This window comes from Leopardus geoffroyi, chromosome C1 (assembly GCF_018350155.1).
Source record: "Leopardus geoffroyi isolate Oge1 chromosome C1, O.geoffroyi_Oge1_pat1.0, whole genome shotgun sequence".
Taxonomy (NCBI): Eukaryota; Metazoa; Chordata; class Mammalia; order Carnivora; family Felidae; genus Leopardus; species Leopardus geoffroyi.
The window spans coordinates 79,885,695-79,909,510 of record NC_059328.1 but is presented as its reverse complement, the minus strand read 5'-3'; the positions used below and the strand labels follow the sequence as shown (position 1 = coordinate 79,909,510).

Sequence of the window (23,816 nt, the reverse complement as noted above, 5' to 3'; positions counted from 1 at the left end):
ATTTCTCCCAAATTACCAGGCACCAGCAATTGTTCCAGCCTAGATTCTACCAGGGTAGCTTGGTCCCCTGGGTACCATTCTCAGCTTGGTGAGAATACAGGGTGATAGAGTGAAAATAGCTGGGCTGTGGAGACAGACAGCTAGAGATTGAAATCCTAGACCAATCACCTACAAGTTCTGTAACCTGGTGCAAGTTAGCTGAGCTTTCTGGACCTCAATTTCTCTGGCTGTAAATTAAAGCAACAGTTCCTCTTTCATAAGAGTATAAGGATGAAGGGAGACAACATATGTGGAGGATTTAATACAATGTCTGGCTCACAGTAAGCGGTCAGTAGACGGTAGTTCTCCTAGCATTTGAGGAACCAAGTGAAGAAAATTAATTAAAAGGAATAAAATGGGAATGGGGAAGGGAGACAGAAAGTATATAAAAATATAAGGAATGGTATGTGATGGTATATGTGATGTGTTTTTAATGCCACCAAAAATCCCCTCAGCTACATCTGGGTGGTGCCCCTGACACCCCAGGCTCCTGATTGACCAGAAACTGAACTAACAGTGTAGACCCAAATTTAAAGTAGTATTGCCACCTGGTGGCCAAACTCATGGGCTTTTTGAATCCTCTAAAGTCGAAATAAGCTTCCAGTTCTGGATATATTTTGAAGCGTATTATTACAATCTGTAAATTATAAGGCACTGCTTGACTTCTTTCATTCATGTCACAAATTTATTGTTTAAGCTACATTCCAGCTACTATTCTGAGTGCTGGGGACACCACAGAGCTCTCACAGAATTCATGTCCTATGGGGAGGTAACAGAGAAACAAGCAGATCAACTGGAGAGAAAATTTCAGGCAGAGATGCAGATGTGAAGATAATACAGCAGTAGGTTATGATCGAGAATGACTAGAAATATAAAATACTTCTCTGAGGAGAAAAATGTAGGTTGATACTTGAATGAGGAAGAGCTAGCCGTGTGAGGTTGTCCGGGCAGAGCAAAGAAGGCAGAAGGCACTGCCAAGTGCAAGGCGACCTCAGGAATGAGGAGTGTGCACTGGAGATGCAGGGAAGATACGTGGGGAGGGTGAGGAGTAAGGAGAGTGGCGGCAGAGGGCCTCAGAGAGCAGGTCAGGGCCAGATCATGAGGCCGTGGCAGCCGTGGTGATGATCCTCAGAGGATCCCAGGGGTTATTTGAGTATGGAAAGCATGGAGTGGGGTATTCTGATTTATATTTTTAGAGCTCGGTCTGGCTTCTAGGGAGAAAATGGATTTTGGAAGGCCAGGGTTGAATGAGGGATACCAGTCTGGAAGTCTGTGTCGAGGTCCAGGTGAGATCTGAGTGGAGGCTTGGACTGGGGTGGCAGTCTGGAACCGGAGGAATGAGGATATTTGTTTTGGAGTTGGCTCTATCCTACCTTGAAAATGGATTGGAGAAAAGAGAGGGGCCAAAGATGACTCCCACTTTTTAGTGTGGGAATTAGGCACATGCCAGTGCTTTAGTTAGTATTTTCCCAGCAGCTGAGTCCATAAATAATTTTTGGAGAAGAACAAGCATCAGATTCCAAGGTGATTAACACAGATGTCTCATTGCCTCAGAGAATACAGCACAGCTCTGAAATTCTACAAGATCTTACAAACAGGAACATCTCTGACTTCTTGGTAAAAACATATCCTGCTCTTATACGAAGCAGGTAAGAAGAGATTCTTTCATACTTTTAATCCTGGCTTCCTGTAGAAAATATTAACTAGAGACAGAAGATAATTTATTCTCACAATGTATCAACTATCAGGGCAGTGGAAAATTTTCTTTTCCCTGATTTGAGGGCCTCATCCAACCAAAAAAAAACAATTGAGGCATATACAAGTAAAATGTAATTTAAGATTAATTTTGTTTTTGTTTTTGTTTTTTTTTTATTTAGGCCAAGCAGTCTTAAAGTTTAACCCATGCAGCATTAAAAGTAACATAAGAAAGCATAGAGTTTATCCAGTAATGCAGCCTCATGTTTTAACTGGTTAAGAAACAGAGACCACATTTAGAGGGAGAGTAAAGGAGAAAAGGTAGAAAAAAAGGAGGGAAGCAAGAGGGAAAGTAAGAAGCAAAGAAGAGAAAGGAAAAAATCAGACCAACATAGGAAAAAGGCAGTGGGATGGCAGTGTGTGAGTGAGCCCGCAGGTTGGCCAGGTTAACTGCACATTGCTGTAAATTATCACCTCCATTGCCTTAGTATGCCAGTGAGCTCTTCTGTAAGTGCTCGCTTCTCTCAGCTCTGCAGCTGTTCTTATCAGGCTCCACCCCGGGGATGAGTGGTTTCAGCAGCCCCTATCAGAGATCCACAACAGCATGCTCTAAAAAGAGGGTCAAAGGAAACCCTAATCCAGTCCCCATGTGCTCTGAGGCCTTAAAACATACTAATTTTAGTAGTGCATTCAGTTGCTTCCTCTATCAAACTCTGAACAAGGGATAAATGGACTCAGAACACACTGCTGGTGGTGAGAGCCGCTGCTGAGAGGGCAGTGCCAAGCCAGCAGTTAGCAAAATGAAAAATGCCATCCAAGCACAAAAGTTAAGAGCAGAGTGCATAGAATTTATTCAATACTATAATAAACAGCAACCGCCCAAACTTTGTTCTCAGCAACAAATTTTTGCAATATGGAATTTGGGATTTTGTGCTTGATGACCGTGATAGTTTCTGGGCCTAAACTATGAGGTCTAGAATTGGCATCTGCTCATTTCTTGTCTTATAATTTTACCCCTGATTGGCTGGAATTCAGTCCTTAACTTTGGGCTTAGACTAAGTCAGAACTTTTCCCAAGTGTGCAGGTAATTATTAGAGTCTTATTTATGCAGGATGGAAGATGGGAGGGCTGCAGTATTCACTCTGAACTGGTATAGTGGTCCATATTTTCTGGGTCCAGATGGTCTGACAAATGACCTGACCACAGGGCCACCCAGAGGGCCCAGCATGCGGGATGTGACTTGGAGAGCCAATGGTGGAGTATGGTCCTTCCTCTGCATGTGTATTTGGGTTCAGCCCTTGGGCCTGGAGGCTTCCACACTGTTTGGATATCAGGAAATGCAAAACTGCCCTGGAGGACTGAGCTGCCCCAGTGAGTGTTTAGGAAGGAAAGTTAACACTACTGCCTTACTTATGGTATTCATCGTATGATTTGTTTTGGCTTTCAGCTTAAAGAGCAAATTCTGGGTCAATGAACAGAGGTAAGAAACTATTTTTTTAAGAAGTTAAAATCTCATATCCCTCTAAAATAATTGCACATAAAAAAAAAGCCACACCTCAAAGCCATGTGGGCTGCTCTGTATGTACTCAGGAATTCACAAGACACGTCCTGAAGGATATGTAGCTCTGACAGAAGGTGCTCAGCAGTTGATCTCGGAGGATCTATATGGGAGGTGGTATTTCCTGAGGAGGAGTTCCAGAGCATTCTCACTTGGAGAGGGTTCTAAAACTTCACAAGGATAACAGTGTAGAAGGCTGCAGTGAGAGGACTCATAACCTAAGCCCTGCCACTCTGGCATATCCCTTTTGAGCCTCAGGGAGTCTGGCCCAGCCCCAGACTCACCCTGTTCCTGGGACATTCTGGAAGCTCAAATGGTTTCAGAGGTTTGGAGGATCATCCAGGGATATTCTAAGAATGAGCTGTCCTCCCGGGGTCCCTTAGGAATAGGACCTCTACAATGAAAGCAGAGCTGATGTTGACTTGATTTCCTGGGTAGAGTCTGGACCACGAAAGGGAAATCCCCCTAGAGGGAAGTGTGGGGCCTCAGTTGAAGCAGAAATATTGGGGGGGGGTGTGCAGTTTAAATCCCTGAGAAATAAAGTTCCCCTCTTCTGCCTTGCCTAAGCAGCACATTAATTTAACTCCCTGTCTGAGAGTTTGGCTTTTATCCTGCCACTGAAGGGCTTTAAACCAGAGAGCGACAGGCTCAGATCAGTGTTTGAGGATGATCACTTGAGACTTCCAAGCACTGTGGAAGATTGGTTAGAGCAGGAGAGCCAATGCTAGGACCCCAATTATGGGGCTAAAGGCAGAGAGGATGGTGAGGGGCTGCCGGAGGCAGGCTGGGGTTGAGAGGCACGGACAGAGAGGCCCAGCGGGACTGATCCTGACCAGATGAAGGTGAGCCCACTGCTGCCAGAAGTGCCTGCAAAGTACAGAAGTGGACCCATAAAGGAATCATTGGTTGGAGTGTAAGGAGAGTCAGGGAAGACTTCAAAGAGAAGATGACGTATAACAGATGAGTTGGAGTTGGCCAGTTGCTCAAAAGAGGGAAAGACACTCCCAGGAAGCTAGCAGCCCCGCAGAGGCAGAGACACTAAGGCAGCCTGGACCATCAGGGGCTCTGGAAGTGATTTGATGTGGCTGGAATATGCCACTTGAGGGAAGGCATGAGGAGGGGCTAAGTTGGAGAGGTAGGCAGAGACCAAGCTCAGTAAAGATTAGGACTTATCCCGGAGGCAACAAGGAAGTGTTAATAGTAGGTTTGTAAAGTGGAGTCATGTTGTTCCCTGGTCCATAAAATCCCCCTCAAAGTACACATTTCCCTTCAGAACCTGAGAGAGTTACTGACAAGTAGGAAGCAGCACAAGCACAGTTCATGGCACTGACTTGAGGACTTCTTGTTCCCTTGTCAGGTACGGAGGAATTTCCATCGGAGGAAAGCTCCCGGTTCTTCCCATCACTGGGGAAGCGCTCGTTGGATTTTTAAGCCACCTTGGCCAGATAATGAATGTGAGCGGGGTATGTAAACAGACTGAAGATTTGAATAGAACTTTTGACATAATGGTTATCATGAAACAAATGATCATGAGGGCTAAGCAGGGAAGAAACCCTTGTGCTTGTTCATTATGGTTTTCTAGGGCCCCATTACCAGAGAGGCCTCTAAAGAAATGCCTGCTTTCCTGAAACATCTAGAAACTGAAGACAACATTAAGGTATTGGCCCTACATAATCTGCCCTAGAGCTAAAAATTCGCATAAGCTAGTTATTTTAGTTTTATTTTCCCAGCTTAATTAAATTCCATCCCTTCTCCTGTTAAAATCTAGCATGGAATGTCTTCCAGCTGCCAAACCCTTCTTCCTCCTTACATTCTTTTTCCTGCAGCTCATTTTTTCTCTAAACAGCTGTAGCACCACCTAACAAAGCCTATTATCTCTGTCCCATAGGTATGGTTTAACAACAAAGGTTGGCATGCCCTGGTGAGCTTTCTCAACGTGGCTCATAACGCCATCTTACGGGCCAGCCTGCACAAGGACAAGAACCCTGAGGAGTATGGCATCACCGTCATAAGCCAGCCCCTGAACCTGACCAAGGAGCAGCTCTCAGAGATCACAGTGTAAGCCACCTTGGCCCCCAACCTCACAGTTTGCTTGTCACCCTCTCCATTCTTTGGACACCCCAAGAGGATTCTCACTAACATGAGCTGCTGGGCTGGATGGCAAGGTTGTTAAATCAGGCACACATGAACATGAGACTTTCAAACGCCTTGTGTACCAAACTGTTTGGCCATTCTTTCTCTTGGTATTTATTTGGAAAGTAAGCATGTATATAGTTCTCTTCCCTTTCAGGTCTTGATAACAAGTTGCTCCTGGAGCTTACACAAATATTCTCTTTTCCAGTATGCAAAGTGACTGCCAGGAACTGGGAAAGTTGAGTCAGTCTTTGATCTCCCCAGAAGTAATCATCTTAGATTCTGGTAATATCCCTCAGATGACCAGGTTTTCAAGATATCAATAGATCTTTGCCTTCCTCAAGCTTAGGTTCTTACTGCACATTTTCTGGCAGTAAAAAACAATAATCTTGTGTAATTTTGTAGTATATGTGCTCCATTTGAGGCCTGTTTTTGGTGGGTATGCCTTTGTTAGTGCAGAATTCTTCTGGTAGGCTGTGAGGGTCCACGTTTTCCTATCCCAGTATATTGCCCTGAACACTGGGCCCTGAACATGTCAAATGTCATCAGCTAAAACTTGGGCCCTGGTCCCTTCTGGCCTTCCTCTGGATACCCTCTGAGGCCCTAAACTAAGGAAGAATAGTCTATCCTACACCAGTTCTCACTCAGTCCAAGTTTCTATGTCTTCTGCTAAGCCTCTTGAATCTGAAATAAGAAATAGGAATCTTCTGAGGTTATAAAAGTAGTATATGAAATACTATATGTTCATTAAATCAAGTTTATAGAATAGGGTTTTTTTAATTTATTTAATGTTTTCATTTAGTTTTGAGACAGAGACAGAGCATGAGCAGGGGAGGAGCAGAGAGAGAGGAAGACACAGAATCCGAAACAGGCTCCAGGCCCTGAGCTGTGAGCACAGAGCCCGATGCAGGGCTCGAACTCACAAACCGTGAGATCATGACCTGAGCCAAGGTCAGATGCTTAACCGACTCAGCCACCCAGGCGCCCCTAGAGTTTTATTTTTTATTTATTTTTTTATATGTCAGTTTATAGAATAGGGTTTTAAAAACTTACTTGCTGTAACCCTACACAGTTTTTGCCTCTAAACATTTTTGTGTGTTTTCTTCCAGTTATTTATTCTGTTTTTACTATATGTATGGATCATGTTCTTTGTAGTTTTATCAGGGCAGCACAAAAAGCACTCCTTTCTCTGTGAGGGCACTGCCCCACACCAGGGTCATAGTTTGTATGTGAAGCTCAGGCTGGACTTCAGCCCACACCTGCCCCCTTAGCCACATGCTTTCTCTTCAATTCAGGGAAGGGTGAATAGAGCCAAGCTTCTATGTAACTGGCCTGTACTCTTTTCGCTTAAATTTACATTATGAACATTTCTCCATGTTGTGATATGTTTCTTGAAAACGTGACTTAACAAGATTTCACACACCCTATTGCTCTACATAGAAAATTCAAGTTATCTATTGACAAATTATGAGAACTAATGAGAACATTATAGTATATGAGATTAATATAAGAATCCATTTCTATATACCATCTACAGATAATTAGAAAACATAATAAAATTTGTTTAGATTATCATATTAACATGGAAAATATTCAATGTTCACATTAATATTAGTATTCAGTTGTAACGTGGAACAGGAAGCCACAGATACCCATTTAACCTTGACCCAGTTTGAGTAGCACAATTGAGTGAAGCAACAAGCTTCCAGCCACTGAAGGGGATTCTGGAGGCTGCTACCTGGAGATGGGTGAGGACTTCCCAGAGTCTAACTTTGTCTTTCTCCTGCATTTGCTCCTCCTTCTTTACCTCTGTCTCCCCTTGTCTCTCGTCCTGCTGCAGGCTGACTACTTCGGTAGATGCTGTGGTTGCCATCTGTGTGATTTTTGCCATGTCCTTCATCCCAGCCAGCTTTGTCCTTTATTTGATCCAGGAGAGGGTAAACAAAGCCAAGCACCTCCAGTTTATCAGTGGAGTGAGCCCCATAACCTACTGGCTGACCAACTTCCTCTGGGACATTGTAAGTGTCAGATCATGGCACCTCCCTTGCCTCCAAGGCCCAAGGTGGCGGGTGTTTGCTCTGACTGAGGGGACATGGCAGGGTGGGGCTCTCATACTGTCAGGGCTACAGGAGGTGCTGTGTCTCGAGGGCCTTGTGTGTTCGCGGTCTCTTTGAAAGGCACAGAATTAGAAGCCCCGAGCTGGGGAAGGATGTGGGGCTCAGCTTAACAACTGCTGAGTGAGGGCACCAAGGGGCCTTCTGACCCACTGAATAATCATTGCACTGCAGGCATGAGGCTGGCCTTCTGGACATAATCTGGAGCTGAAGAGGTAATATCAAGAGGTCCTTCATCCTACATTCTCTTCTTACATCCTGACCTACCCCTAAAAGGGGGAGGATGGAACTTCCCTTGTGGTAGAATCACCAAATAAATATAGGACATCAGTTAATTTTAAATTTCAGATAAAACATTTTAGTATGAGTATATCCCACTCACCCCCCCAAATATTGCATAGGACAAACTTACACTAAAAAAAAAGTATTGGTGGTTTATCTGAAATTCAAATTTAAGTGAGCATCCTATATTTCTATTGGCTAAATCTGGCAACCCTACCCAGTGGCCTTACTTTGTTTTCCCCATTAAATCCAATTAGCCACCACTTTAGAGAACATAAAGAAAAAATTATTTATCAGGTCAACATCAGACTACCACCTCTCTGACAACCAAGGTTGTTGGGAGCAGGAAGAAGTCAGGGTGGGTTAATTTATGACAGGCCACAGGATCAAAATAAATTGGTAGCAAAGCCTTAGTTATATTATAGCAGGGATCATTATGATACCAGCTCGTGTTTTCTGGGGACTGTGGGTGGGTAACAAGATCCTTTATTTTATCCCAGTATTCTAAGACTAACGTGCGTCTCTACTTCATGTTATGATAAGATATATCATGGTGGAGGCCAACACAAACAACTTTTTTCACTGTGGTTTTTAATAATTATGATAAATACTAGGGTTTATAAAGACATGATTTCTTTTCTCTTACTCAGCTTCCTAAACACATTCATCACTTAACATTACAAAACCAGAAATCCATCAGTAGCAGCTAAGTTCTTTCCTCTCTGTCCTGTCTACCTGAGAAAACACTGAATGCATGGGGAGGAATCAGAACCTGCAAGCCTCGCTTTGGATGAAAACATCACGTGTAGCCACCCACACTGGCCCTGTGCTTTAAACATGGAAGGAGCTAGGCTTGCCTGCATTGAAAAGCTATTCAAGTCCTGGTCTTTGCGTTCTACTTTTTTTAAAGACAAGGATTATAAAATTTATACTTCAGGCTAACCCATGTGTTTGCCTATCTATAGAGATCTCTGAGCCAAAGGAGAAATTTGTGGCTGGAAGGGTAGAGTGGGTATCTCGATGGGAGGTGATATTAGCAAAGTAGACATTTGGCAGGCCAATGAAGAGTTAGAAGATGGTGAATATGATGCTATCATGCTTCTGAGGCTCTAGAATTTTAAGACTGGCCTGGAATCTGAACTGTAGGATCTACAGTGTTGGAGCTTAGCACCCTCACTAACCAGTGGCAAAAAGATAACATATGCCTGAGGGTCATTGTTGAATGAATGAGTGAATGAATGAATGAATGAATGAATAACACTTATTGTTTATATCATTCACTCAGCACAGATAGGATATTTTAAGTTATTTTTTTAATGTTTATTTTTGAGAGAGAGAGCACATGTGCAAGTGCAAGTGGCAGAGGGACAGAGCAAGCTCTGTCTGAAGCAAGCTCCAGGCTCTGAGCTGTCAGCACAGAGCCCGACACGCGGGGCTGGAATCCATGAATTGTGAGATCATGACCTGAGCTGAAGTTTGACACTTAACCGACTGAGCCACCCAGGCACCCCTAAGTTATTTTTTATATGTCATCTGTTTTTCTTTCAATTTTGAAACAATCACAAAATTGTTATAAAAATAGTTCAACACTTTTTTTCTAAGCCATTTGAGTGTAACTTCCCAACAGGATGCTTTTCACACACACACACACACACACACACACACACACACACCTCATACCTCCAGTGTCTACCTCCTATAAATGAGGACACACCCAATACAGTCACAACATAACTGTCAACATCAGGACACTAGCACTGGTGGGTCACCTCCATCTTGTCCTCAGACCCCAGTCAAATTTCATTAATTGCCCCAATAATGTCTTTTCTAGAAAAGAGTCTAGGTCTGAGTCACTGCATTTTGTTGTCCTCTCTCTTCACTGTCCTTCAATTTGGAATGGTTCCTCAGTCTTTTCTTGACACACACAACCTTGACCTTTTAAAGATCATAGGCCAGTTATTTTGTAAAATGTTCTTTGAGTTTGACCCAAGTTTTCTTATGATTAGATTCAGGTTATTGTGAATGGTGGTATCATTCAGTGGTATCATGAATGTACTCTGTTCTTCTCACTGCATCTGATCAGGTAGCTTCTGATTTCAGTTTGTTCTATTACTGATGATGGTCACTTTGGTCACAAGGTGTCTGCTGAGTTCCTCCATTTTATAATTGATAAGAGTTGGGGGAGAGGTACTTTGAAGCTATGTAAATATCCTATTTGTTATCGGACTTTCCATTTATTTATGTATAGCCATGTGGATTAATGGTTCCTGTGTTAATTACAGTCTGATACCATTCTTATTTATTTTGATGCTCAGATTATCCCGTTTGGCCAGTGGGAGCCTCTTCAAGCCAACTTTTGTTTTCTCTCGACTTGTGTCTTCATCTTGCTTGAGCACCTCCATGCTCCCTGGCATAGTGAGATGTTCCAGGCTCATCGTGCACGTCCCTCAGCCCTATCCTGGAATCAGCCATCTCCTTGTGGAATGCTGGTTCCTTCCTATGGAAAATAATCCTCAGAAACCAAGATCTCAGGGCTATATATTTTCTCTGCCACTGAGGTATCAGTGGCTTCAGGCCTTCTCAATGGAGAGAGATGTATGTATATACATAGATATGCACGCATTTACATCTGTATTTCTCTACACACCAAACAACATGAGCTCACTAAAACCTCCATTTCCAATACCAACACCATGGATTCTCTGTGTTTCCATATTTGTGACTCTTCCTCAAGAGTGAGGAACTGGCTTCTGTTACTCCTGACTCATTTACCTGCCTGCACAATATACCTGTATGGACCAAGTCTCCCATCTCCGCCACCATCTTCTCCCTCATGTGGGCATCCCCCTCTAGTTGCTCCAGCTGCCCCCTGTGTGGAGGTCCTCCTCATTCTGCTCTGGCTCTGATAGCCCCAACCAGATCGACCCCTATAAGGACATGCTCCAATACCCCACACCAGCCGGCCCTCTGTGGGATGCTCTCCTCACTCTTCTCAGGTTCTCATCCTGCTTGGGACTGCTGTGACACCTCCTGTAACCCCATTATGGGTGCCCACCTCTCCCTGTCCATCCTGATGGCTTTAGGACTGAATTGTGTAGGAAGGGAAGAAAAGGGATAAAGTGGTAAAATGGTATCATCTATTTGAAATTCATGAGGCCAAGACCTAAATATTTTAAGTTTTTTCTGAATCCAGAGACATGCTTAGAAAGTAGAATCAACAGGACTTTGTGACCAATTAGAAAGAGAAAATGAAAGATTAGGTGGAATTTGATAATTCATTCTTTCAAAAGATATAGGCTGAAAGTTTCCTGCACTGGGACGTGGAAGTGGGGAGGAATAGGAGGACAAAGGATGACTTAACATATGTTTGCTAACTAAGAACTGTTCAGACAGAATCAGAATCCCAGACCATAATAAGTCCTGGAGGAGTCTGCCCCAACCCTCATTTTATAGAACTGAAAATAGAGATCTCTAGAGGTTAAGTGCCTGTTCTCCTCTCTTCAAGATGAATTATAGTGTGAGCGCTGCTTTGGTGGTGGGCATCTTTATTGGGTTTCAGAAGAAAGCCTACACTTCTCCGGAAAATCTTCCTGCCCTTGTTGCACTGCTCATGCTGTACGGGTGAGTTGTTTGGTATTAGCTAATGCTGCCCAAAGGAAAGCCGGGGGAGGGGGATGCTCTTCTGACAAAAAACCAGAGTTTCTGGCAGCCATGTTAGCTTCCAGCACCCAATAGGGTGTGTGGCTACCGACAAGGAATTTGTCTGTCTTCTGTTTCTGACTCCACACATGGATGTGTTCCTGGGGCTCAAATGAACCTTCTTCTACACAAACTGTGGCCTGACCAGAGTCTGGGGATCTGTCACTCTCCCATGCCTCACCCAGCTCTGATTCTGATTCATCTGTGGCCAGCCTGTCCATCTCAGTGTTTCCAGCTGTACTGGCCAAGAGTTATTTGCACACAGAAGACTGCAGCTGAAAGGCTGTTCCTGAGTCAGGGCCAGAGGATGACACAAGGATTAAATCCCATAGAATCATACAGCAAAGCATGCAACTTTATATCCAGGCCTACCTCTTACTGTATAACACTGTCCTGTAACCATGGACAAGTAATCTGGGCCTCAGTTTCCTCATCTATGAAATGGAGATAGTGATACCTGATCCTTCCTACGTGGGCCAGTAAAGTCCTGCCAGAGCAATGGTCTCTATTCTTCTCTCTTAGAAATAGAGAATTCAGGAACCAGCCTGACTGTGACATACCAACTCAAGTGAATTTTAATGATGAGACTATTGGGATCTTAGCTCAGGTTTGGTGATCCAGACTAGAGTGGGAAACATTGTAGGTTAGAGACTGCCCCCTCTGCTTTGTAAAAGGCTTTGTAGTTTATAGGTACATTCACAGCCACCATCTCACTTGCTCCTCACCAAACCCCCATAGGTGGTCAGGGGAGGCATTATTATCTCCCTTCAAAGATAAGGAACAAAGACCAAGGGATGGAGTAGCTTTCTGGTCTTCCTGGGACTCCCGCCAGTTCAAACATGTCACCTCGTGTGAAGGGAATGTATTATATTTAGTGGTGGTACAGAAAATGGAATAGAGACTGGAGTTCTGTCCCACTGAGTTATGTCATTTCACACAGATGGGCAGTCATTCCCATGATGTACCCAGCATCCTTCCTGTTTGATATCCCCAGCACAGCCTATGTGGCCTTGTCTTGTGCTAATCTGTTCATCGGCATCAACAGCAGTGCCATCACCTTCATCTTAGAATTGTTTGAGAATAACCAGGTAAGCATAACTTTCATGGCTTTCTTGTTTGATTACTAAAATACTAGAGAGTATTTGATGGTCAGGTAGAGCCATGGGCAAGTACTGTGGCTGGAAAATCTTAGTGCATACATGACTGTTGCTTCCTCCTCTCCTCCCTCTCTCTTGCTCCCTCCCTCCATGCCTACCTCTGTGCCTGCCTCCCTCCTTCCTTTCATTTCCTTTCCTTCCTTCCTTCCTTCCTTCCTTCCTTTTTTTCTTTAAACTCATTTAACTCTTTTAAGTTTATTTGTGTGCTCTGAGTGTCATGGTTTTCTGAGCTCATTCTGCAAGCTATAAATGACTTTTTGTGATCCTAAGCTTTTAGACTTTCTTATTCTTTCAGGGTTTCCTTGGTGACTTTTGGTGTTCAGTTTTCTACACACACACACACACACACACACACACACACACACACATACACATACACATAATACATTCATGTGATTTCAAAATTTAAAAGGAGCAAAAAGGCACATAGGAAGTCTCCTTCCTACCCCTGTTTCCCAGTCACTTAGGAGGCAAACTTGCATTTTAGTTTCTTGGTGTTCTGGCAACAAATAAGCAAATGTATATGTTTTCTTTCTCCCACTTTCTTATACAAATTGTAACAGAATAACATTTACTACATGAAACTTAATCCTGAAGATAGGGTTAGGAATTTATGGTGCTGATGATTCATTTTTATGAGTTATAAATTACAGTTGACCTGTCCGCATTCCCCAGACTTCTCCTTGCCCAGAAAGAGCTGGCCAGACTAATCCCTAAAACAATGGCAGTGGCTCCAGGGCTGTTTCTGCTTGCACTCCCACTCCCAGCCTGGTGTGTCCGAGCCTTGCCTGTGGCTGGCCTGGAGCACTCTCAAGCCCTGGTAGGCTCACCAAATGCCTGTGTCCCCAGTGGCCTCTCTAGCCTGTCCCTCCCCTAGTAGGTCTTCGTAGTTCAGAGTGTAAGCACCAGCCAGCACATCTGCACTGCTGGTTCTGTGGCCCCTGTCCCTACTCCTACCCCTAGGCCCTGCTGGGAGGACCTATGGCAAATCTGCACTAACCCCCCCTCCCCCCATCCCATGGCCTCCTGAGTGATGCTTTCCCAGACCTTGTCAGACTTTCTGCAGCCACTAAGCAAGAAATAAAACCCAAAATTTCCCATGACTGGTAAAAAAAAAAATGTAACATGTCACAGTCAGACCCCAGAAGGGAGATGGATGAGAAAGAACACAGACCCTGCCAATGGCAGAGTCTTCTGGCAGACTGAAAATCCTCCTCTCCAGAATTGTTTGTCATGGGCTCACAGCCCACTAAGTCTTAAAAAATTGTGTTACTTCAGAATAATTAAAGAGTAAGCTCAAAGCAACTCAAAACATTCTCCCCCCTGAGGGTTACACTCATTTAGCCAACATTTACTGATCATACTCCTTTCCCCTGCATAAAGCCTGGTTGCTTTCATGTAAGCTATCAGATAGACAGATGCTGCAGAAATTCCCAGTATCCCTCAGCAGGCTCTCAGGTCCCAGTAGCTGCTGTCTCTACTGAGTCAAGAGGTATCGACCAGGTGAACACCGTGTGATGGATGTGCTGATGGAAACAAGTGTGACCCGCTTATCCTGCCCTGCTGGAACTCCTGTTCCAGTCAAGAAATGACCTGCGCACCAAGCTAGGAACCAATATGAACCACCATACACGTCATCCCATAACACAGTGTGTGGTAGAACAGCAAAGGAACGAGACAGATAAAACACTACAGATCAGAGTGGGCCAAAAGAATGGGGCTACAGGGATCAGGAGAATCTGGGTAGAGGAAACACAATTGAGCCTGGCCTGGAATAAGCAGAATTTTATTAGCCCATGTCACAAACAATGAAGTACCTATTTTGAGCTAATCATTGATTAAGGTATTTAGAAAGTACACCAAAATAATTAGGACCTGGTTGTTCTCCGGGAACCACTGACTGGTGAGGACAGTAGGCAAGTAAAAAATAATTAGCCCTGGCTGGCAATGTTATAAGTACTAGAAGAGAGAAGTAGGTATGTTACACAGGAATCTGGAAATGCTTATGAGAGAAGGGGTTATTCAAGCTGGCTTTCTAAAGAAGAGCAGGAATCTGCCAAGAACAGAAGGGGAGAGAGCATTCTTTCCTGACAGCAATGATTAATAGAAGCTGGGGGTGCAAAGGCCTGGGGGCAAAAAAGCATCATGCTGGGAGCAGGGGAGGGGGGATATGGGGAGGAGAGTGAGAGAGAGGAGGTCATATGAGCAAAGGTGTGGAGACCAGGAAAAAGCCAGTTGTGCAGTAGGGACGGGCCAGAGAAGTGGGCAGCCTCGGCCTGGTCAGCCTCGCCTCTCGGTGTCCCCTCTCCTGTCTTGGGGGAGGGTCTGCCCAACATGGCTAGGCTAAAGTAGCAAGCACAGTCTGACCATCTGAAAACAAGTCCCCCCAACTCAACACAGACACCAGAAAGTCCCTGGCCCTCTTTTCTACTGGCAGCAGCCAGACACCTCGCTGTCCTGTGGGAGCTGAGAAGCAGAGCTGGAAGACGTGCAGGTCCCCTCTCTCCTTTGGCACAAGCTAGGCTAGGAGCAGATGAAAGAGCCTCAGAACCCAGTGACAGCTCACAGCTGTACCAAAGGAGAGAGAGCCTGGGCCAAAGTCCCAGCAGCTGCTGTACCTCCTGGAAACAAATGCCCTGGAGGGCTCACATGTAATTTCAAAGTGAGTCTGCAACGACAGCTCCCCAGGCAGGCTACCTGGCTAGCAGCATCTCCTGTGAGTATTCTAAAACCTCTGTTTCTGTGTGACAGATCCCTCCTGTGGCCAGGCTGGCTGCTAGGCCCCCTGTCTCTTCAGGCCTTCCCCTGCTTCCACCTTATGAGGGCGTCCAGGCCCCTCTCTGCTCAGGAAGGGCAGGTGGGCTTGGTCCCCACGGCTAACTGTCCTGCTTTTCTATGTTTCAGACGCTACTCAGATTCAACGCCATGCTGAGGATGCTGCTCATTATCTTCCCCCACTTCTGCCTGGGCCGGGGCCTCATTGATTTGGCACTGAGCCAGGCCGTGACGGATGTCTACGCCCGGTTTGGTGGGTGGCATTCCAGACCTGTGGAACATGGCCCCAGATCCTCTGCGTGTGGGAGGGCTGCCTCCGGAGTTTCTATGCCAGACCCGCAGCCTGGACTGGGGCGGGAGGGGGACACCTGGTTGTTCTGGTAGTGTCCTACTCTCCAGGAGGGATCAGGTGCCTCTGTTTCTGTGGCTGAGGAGCCACAGAAGGGGTCAAGACCTAGCTTCCTACTCTTCCCTACTCTGACTCAAGAGGCTGAGATGAGACGTGGGTTCAGCTCTCACTTACTGCTTTGCCTGAGGCTTGGTCTAACTGGGCCAAATGTTGTGACTAGGTCTTTAGGGGCAGCTAGGGCAGCTGAATGGACTTAATTCCTGTCCCCAGGTGAGGAGCACTCTTCAAATCCATTCCAGTGGAACCTGATTGGGAAGAACCTGGTTGCCATGGCAGTAGAAGGGGTGGTGTACTTCCTCCTGACTCTCCTCATCCAGCACCACTTCTTTCTCATCCGATGGTACGTTCAGGCTGCTGCCCTAGGGTATCAAGGGCAGCTCCTTGCTTCTGTCCAGGGACTTGGCTTCATATCCATGTGGTCATCTCTCCTCACCAGCCCCACTCCATGATGCTTTTTACACTCTTAAAGCCTGGCTTGTTCTGAATAACACAAGGAGAGACACATTAAAATAGGCACATTGGAGTTTGTGAAGAATCTAAACTCTAAAGTATTTAAAATACAGGGTTTTTAAGGTTTATTTATTTTTGAGAGAGAGAGAGAGAGAGCATGAGCAGGGGAGGGGCAGAGAGAGAGAGGGACAGAGGATCCAAGTTGGGCTCCACACTGATAGCAGCAAGCCCAATATGGGGCTCGAGCTCACGAACCACGAGATTATGACCTGAGCTGAAGTCACACGCTCTACTGACTGAGCCACCAGGTGCCCCTAAATTACAATTTTTAATTTCAGTCACTAATATTTAATCCCTCTCAGTTAATTAACAGATACTCATTTCAATTTGGATGATAGCACTGCAAATGATAACGTTTAAGGGAGATCCAAAGTACTGGAAAACAGATTTATGCATTCATAAGAAAATAGACAAAGTGGGGCCCTTTGCTAATTAGAGATTTGAGAGTAGAGACGAGTAGTAAGATGGGGGTGACATCCAAGGTGACTGCAGCCAGGAGCAGTGTAGGGGAAGCGATTGTGCCCCTCTGGGTGGGGGTGGAGGTGGGGCTGTCTGCCTGCTGTGACCCAGCCCAGCTGTGCCATTCTTCCCTACCCAGGCCTGGCCTCGTTCTGACATGGGCACTCAGATTTCCAGAAGGCAGTCCTCTGCAATCCAGGCTGACAGACCTTTATTAGGGCTCAGCACAGGGTCCTGAACTGCAAATCACGATGTTTCGTTTCTTATCCTATCATCCTCTCAGGCTGAGTCTGGTCACATGTAAATAAAGATTCAGAAGACTTATATTAGGTTTTGATCCACCAGGAATCAAGTTATTAGAAATGAATCTACCTCCCTACTCACAGGGTCGTGAGGATTGAATGAGATAATAGGTGTCAACACACTTGGAATAAAATGACATAACCAGGAAGTGGTGCTAGTTATGAGGGACAGTGGTCCAGGGACCCTCAGCCCTCACAGGCCCCCTTCTGTACCTCTGGCCACATCTTGAAGAGACCTTGGGGTAGGAGGGAGGAGGCAGACTTGTTTACCAAAACAGACTCATTAGCTTCAAACTCTGTGTCAAACAATTGAGCAAGTCTTCCACATTAGGCCTGAAACAGCACCAGAGAAGCATTCCACAATCTCTGGCTTTAGGAAGCCCACACCCATGCTTATGCTGAGAGGCAACCAGGCAAAGAGAAGAAGGGAAGGACAGAAGAAAGGGTGCTTTTGGTAGAGAACATGCTAACATGTGGAGAGTTCAGGATAGCTGTGAAGGGGGAGGGAGAAGGGGCTGAGAGAAGAGCCTGGAGACGTAGGCAGAGCCAAGTCCTAAAATGCTCTCTCACCTCGATGAGGACTTCAAGTTTAAGCCTGAAGGCAGCAGGGAGCTATTGGGGTGTTTTGATCAGGCAAGTGAGTGATCTTCCAGGTCTAGAAGGAGAGACCAGACAGGAGGCCATTTGGGCACCCAGGCAAGGCAAGAGTCGTTGGTGGCCTGGATAGGAGTTCAGGGCATTGGGAGATGGAGAAAAATAGGTTGATTGGATAAATGGTAAGCAAGGCAAGATTTAGACATGAATTAGATGTGGCCAGTGAGGGAGGAAAGAAAGTTTATAGGCCAGGGTGGTCAGGGAGGGTTTCATAGAAGAAGCTGTGTCTTTAAGGATGGGGAAGATTCTGTTTGGCAGGGCAGGAGGAAGAGAACACTGAGGCCCTGGAAATGCCTGCAGAAGCTGGGAATTGGGAAAGACCAGCATAGGCTGGGGAGCAAGGGTTGACCAAAAGGTTGGTGGAGGAGTTAGTTCTAAAGATAAGTGGGAGCTGGGTGACATTCACTGAGTGCTTACCATAGATGAAGTGTTTTAATAATGATAACAGCTACCAGGTTTTGAGTTCTGACTCTTTGCCAGAGGCTGTGCCAAGTTCATCTTCTCCACGGTCTATGAGGTAGACACTGTTATCTCCTCCCTACCATATGGTCGAAGGAGGTGACATTTAGAGAGGTTTAGTGACATGCCCAAGGTCACACATGGGTAGGCCAGAACTGGGAACAAGGCTGACTCTGGACTCAAGGACTTGCCTTCTCTGCCTAATGTCTAACTCTTCTCCTGTTTGGAGGCCTTTTGAGAATCAAGCATTAGGGGATATAAGGCAAGGCTGGAGCTGAAGTGAGGGAACGGGAAGAAGGTAATAGGAAAAGGAGAGTTCCAGGGATGCGGTACACCAACTCAGTCCTGTCCCCTTTCCCTCCTGTAGGGTTGCCGAGCCTGCTAAGGAGCCCATTATAGATGAAGATGATGATGTGGCTGAAGAAAGACAAAGAATTATTAGTGGGGGAAATAAAACTGATATCTTAAGGCTAAATGAACTGACCAAGGTAAGGGAATAGGTGGAGGTGAGTTAGTTTTGAGGTGCCAGTTGGATCCAGAAATGGCACAACAACATAATTACAACATTGTAATTTGCCTTTGGTAGCATCAGCAATATGCCCGTGCAGGCAATTCATTTTCCTGATCTTAAGCAAGGTTGTCAGAACTGTGTTTTAACTTGTCTTCCAAGAACACCTAATTCCAGAGCATTCTCCCTAGTATTCATCTTGGGCACTGGCACAGGGCCTCGGCGAGAGCCCCTACAACCGAGCCTCGCTAAACCTTCTCCATTCCTTCTCTGCACGGCGGGTCGGCTTTGAGGTTTCCCAGTGCTCACGACACTTCTTTGAACACCTGTGCCAACGTATAACCTCCTCATGTTGGTAGTTCTCACCTAAACCATCCTTAGCCCCTTGCTCTCTCTAACCTCTCTCAGTTCTCAGTCCAGTTTCTCTGCATCTTGCAGATTTATTCAGGCTCCTCCAGCCCAGCGGTGGACAGGCTGTGTGTCGGAGTCCGGCCTGGAGAGGTGGGTACCCTGCGGACTCCTGTGCACACCTCTTCTCCCTTCTAAAGCAGAGCTATCCCAAAGAAATAAAATGCAGCCACAGAGGTCACTTGAAATTTTTTAGCAGCCACATGGAAAAAAATTAAAAGAAAAAAAGAAAACAGGTGAAATTAATCTTGATCATTGATTTTACCCAGTGTATTCAAAATATTGTCACATCAACATGTAATGTATATAAAACATTATTGATTCAATATTTTATGTTTGTTTTTTGTTTTGTTTTACGTTTTCAAAATCCAGGGTGTGTTTTACACGTACAGCACATGTCAATTCAGACTAGATGCATTTCAAGTGCTCAGTAGTCACTGTAAGGGAGGAAATCCTCTTTCCTCTACTCTTCTGGGTTCTCTGGGTAGACCACTGTAAATTTGACTGATGAAAGACATTAGGAAGAGAAAAACAAACAGACCTTTATTAGCACGTGTGTGGCACCTACACAAGGGACCCATCAGAGGTGAATGACACATGGGGTGGTTAGAACTTGGGCTTGCATCGCATCTTAGCAAAGGAATGATACATTTTCAGAGAAGTGACAAGACAAAGGGGAAAGAACCTGGAGTCAGTAGGGGCGGCAAATTATAGGAAGGCAAATATGGAGGAAAGTAATGGCAGATAAAGTCTAGTTAGCAAAGTTTGCTATGTAGATTCCTCTGGTGCTGTCTCCAGGCCAAGGTTTCAAAGTTGTTTCTGGCAGTTAACTTTTGTTCTTCCTGGTACAGAGGGGAAGAAGAGACACCTTATAAATTTAAGTCCTGCTTTTAGGCAAACGGGAGGACAGAGAGCTTTTCTCGTATCTGCTGCTACTTAATTGCTTTCAGCTTAAAATCATCCTTATGCCAAAGTGGCATATGTTGGGGTGTCAAATCCTGCTAGCACGCACCACACATGGCCAGTGGCCTCTGTAATGGCAGCACAGGTCTAGAATGTCTCCCACCTGCCCACACACCTGCCCTAGGGCCTGACATTCCACATTCCTTAGGCTTCTTAGACTCTAGAATGAGGCCAGTTCTGTGTGTCTTCCCTCAGTGCTTTGGTCTTCTGGGAGTGAATGGAGCTGGCAAAACAACCACGTTCAAGATGCTTACTGGGGACACCACAGTGACTTCGGGCGATGCCACTATAGCAGGCAAGAGGTGAGTGTCTTGCTTATCCTGTCTCAGGGTGCCTGTCACAGGTCCTCGGCCATGCTCTCATCCCAGCATAGGGAGAGTGAGCATCAGATTCTGTACTGAGGGTGACTCTGAGAGCATGGAAGAGCTGTGTAGATAAGTAGACCTCCAAGAGAGCATGGTCCACAAGTATAAGACATAGACTCTCTGGGAAACTGAAATTAATTGTGATTGTTAAGACATGCTCCTCTTAGCATGGATTCTTGGAAACTTCTGGGAAGCACTAAGTCAGTGGTTCTTACTCTTTCTGGGGTCATGGATTCCTTTGAGTATCTGATGAACACTTGTGCAGTCTTCCTAAAAAATATGCCATTGTTGGGGCACCTGGCTGGTTCAGTTGGTGGAGCATGTGACTCTTGATCTTGGGGCTGTAGGTTTGAGCCCCACATTGGGTATGGAGATTACTTTTTTAAAATCTTTTTTTAAAACCATATATATATATATTAAAAACATACTTTATATGTGTGTGTGTGTGCGTGTGCACATACATACATATACCATTATCCCCCATTACCTCCTTCCATACATTTTTTGCAAAGAGTTTAAGGGAATTTACTGTGCCCTGAATCACATTTACATTCCCTGAGTCCCTGGTTAAGAACCCCTGTGGTGAAGCATCCTTTCTCTGGATCAAATTTCTAAATGGGGGCTGGTTTAAGAGCCTTCAGGGGCCTTAGTCTGAATTGGCTATTTCTGTGCTGATCCTTGGCTTTGCCAGGCCAAGGAGGCTTTATAAAGGGAAAACTGGCATGTGTCCTTGGATTCTGGAGGGTGCCTGCTGTTCTCTGTAATAAGGTATGAGTAAACACACTGGTCCTCTGTGGCACAGGATCAAGAACATGAACCTATGCTGTTTGCCATTTTCCAGGCTGCTCCTTAAACAGCAGAGCTCACAGGCATTAGATGTGCCTTGAGGAACCCTCTGCCCTGGTTTATAAGAGGAGTTAGGCAGTGCGTACTTCACTCAGCAACTGCCTGACTAAGGCCTCCTTCTGTCTCCTGGAAGCCATCCTCAGCAACATGGCTGAATGTCCACTGAACATGGCTCAGACAGGATGAATTTGGTTCCCCAGCCTTCTCCGCCATCCCTGTTGGGTTTAGAGCAAACAAGCAGGGTGCAACCAGGCCATGGCTTAATCTATCTCATCTGTAGATGCAGCTTAGCCTGCAACCAAGCAAATAACTTGACAGTTGTAACAAAAGGAATCTTGAGGGGCTAAGGGACAGCAGGCAGGAGGATGTAATAGGATTTACCATAAGACATCAAATGACAGCCCAAGTAAGACACAGCCTGATACCTATAAGAGGGAAGCTAAATGAAATGGAAACTGGAACACAACTTTGGATTTAAGATGCAAGATTGGGTTTCTCTGGGAGGGCAGCTCCCATGAATTTGGCAAAGTACTGTCCTTGCTTCCCTGAGTGGTTTTAATTGGCCCAGCCATGCCTGAAGTACTTTTTGTTATAGTGGGGGACTACATGGTGCCTCTCCCATCATATTGCCTGTATCTTTTTTTTTTTTTTAATGTTTATTTATTTGTGAGAGAGAGAGACAGAGTGTGAGTGGGGAAGGAGCAGAGAGAGAGGGACACAGAATCTGAAGCAGGCTCCAGGCTGTCAGCACAGAGCCCAACACGGGGCTCAAACTCAGAAACGGCGAGATCATGACCCGAGCCAAAGTCGGACGCTTAACCGACTTGAGCCACCCAGGCGCCCCTTGCCTGTATCTTTTGTTCATAGACCCTAAGCTACAAGGGAAGCAGGGAGAGATTGGACCAGTCTATGGACAGTTTGTTTTCATCAAGATAGTGTATTTTCTACTGAAGGAGAATATATCAGTCAAAGGGAGTTAATAGAACTCAATTCACTTCCTCTGTGTTCCCTGACAGTGTCTGGCTCTGGGTAGTGATCTGACTGGTTCCTCTTTCGCTTACTGTATATCTGCCAATAGACAAAGATGGATCAAGTTTACTTCCTTTCAGAAGCATGCATCTTCTGTATTTCCCAAATGTTTGAAAGGGATCAAAAATCACTGACGTTTTCTAACACTTGATCTTCCCTTTGTTTTTAAACCCACATGTGAGGTGACCCACTCCAAAAGTAAAGCTGATTTTGGGTAAGAGATATTCAGTTTATCCTAGACAGAGAAACTTGAAAAGATCTATTGGATTCAAAGCTCAGAATTCCAGAGTTCATCAGTTTCTAACCAAAGGGCTTCTGCTTTGATTTGTAAATGTTGCGCACATTTCTGAAGCAAAGCAGAAGAGGTAGCTTGCTTATCTCACAGGCAGAAGCTCTCCAGCCCCAGTTCTCTGGTCACCCCCTCTATGAAGGAAACTTGCTAATTGCCTTTTCTTCTTGCAGTATTTTAACCAATATATCTGATGTCCATCAAAGTATGGGCTACTGTCCTCAGTTTGATGCAGTCGATGACCAGCTCACAGGGCGAGAACATCTTTATCTTTATGCCCGTCTTCGAGGTGTACCAGCAGATGAAATCGAAAGGGTAAAAAATGGTTTCTTGTGGCTACTCAGAAGTTTGGTAAACCCTAAACCTGTTTCGTGAGAGTGCATTTATTTAGACGTGGGAAAGTTAGAGCATGCTATCCATTCAACAAATGCTTACTGTGTGTCTACTATGTGCCAAATACTGTTATAGAAAATGGGGGTATGGCAGTAAACAAAACAAGAAAATCCCTGCCTTCATATCTAACAAAATAATACCTGCATTTACCCTTTGATTCAGCAATCCCACTTCTGGGAGCTTACCCCAGATATATACCTCCCACAGCGCAAAATGCATATGCACAATGTTATTCATTGTACTAGTAGTCACAAAAATTAAAACATTAGAAATTACCTAAACATTCAGGCATAGGAGATTGGTTGAATACATCTTATGCAGCTGTTACACACATACACACACGCATGCACAGAGAGAGAAAATCTCTGTGAACTGATAATGCAGTTATTTCCAAGAGATATTTTTAAAAATTTTTTAATATGTATTTATTATTTTGAGAGAGAGACAGAGTGCAAGTGGGGGAGGGGCAGAGGGAGAGGGAGACACAGACTCCAAAGCAGGCTCCAGGCTCTGAGCTGTCAGCCCAGAGCCTGACACGGGGCTCGAACTCACAGCCCGTGAGATCATGACCTGAGCCAAAGTTGGACGCTCAACCGACAGAGCCACCCAGGTGCCCCCCAAGAGATATTTTTAAGTGAAAAAAGCAAAGGGTAAAAGAGCACATGTAGAATTCTACTTTTTTTCTCCCACTATTTTCTATTGAAGTATAGTTGACCTACAATATTATATTAGTTTCAGGTGTATAGCAGTGATTTGTCAACTCCATACAT

At 45.1% G+C, this 23,816-nt stretch overlaps 1 protein-coding gene across 3 annotated transcripts in view; it reads left to right on the top strand.

The window, feature by feature from the left end:
* The window catches only part of ABCA4 (ATP binding cassette subfamily A member 4), a 132,124-nt gene that overhangs the window by 95,791 nt on the left and 12,517 nt on the right, over nt 1-23,816 (top strand). For all 3 annotated transcript variants that reach the window (XM_045478342.1, XM_045478341.1, XM_045478343.1), the window contains 14 exons: nt 1,594-1,688; nt 3,182-3,214; nt 4,650-4,755; nt 4,875-4,949; nt 5,181-5,350; nt 7,266-7,443; nt 11,327-11,442; nt 12,461-12,608; nt 15,582-15,705; nt 16,072-16,201; nt 18,613-18,733; nt 19,192-19,254; nt 20,320-20,426; nt 22,827-22,968. In XM_045478342.1, the coding sequence (XP_045334298.1) occupies nt 1,594-1,688; nt 3,182-3,214; nt 4,650-4,755; nt 4,875-4,949; nt 5,181-5,350; nt 7,266-7,443; nt 11,327-11,442; nt 12,461-12,608; nt 15,582-15,705; nt 16,072-16,201; nt 18,613-18,733; nt 19,192-19,254; nt 20,320-20,426; nt 22,827-22,968 (1,608 nt within the window). The remainder of the gene's footprint in view (nt 1-1,593; nt 1,689-3,181; nt 3,215-4,649; nt 4,756-4,874; nt 4,950-5,180; nt 5,351-7,265; nt 7,444-11,326; nt 11,443-12,460; nt 12,609-15,581; nt 15,706-16,071; nt 16,202-18,612; nt 18,734-19,191; nt 19,255-20,319; nt 20,427-22,826; nt 22,969-23,816) is intronic.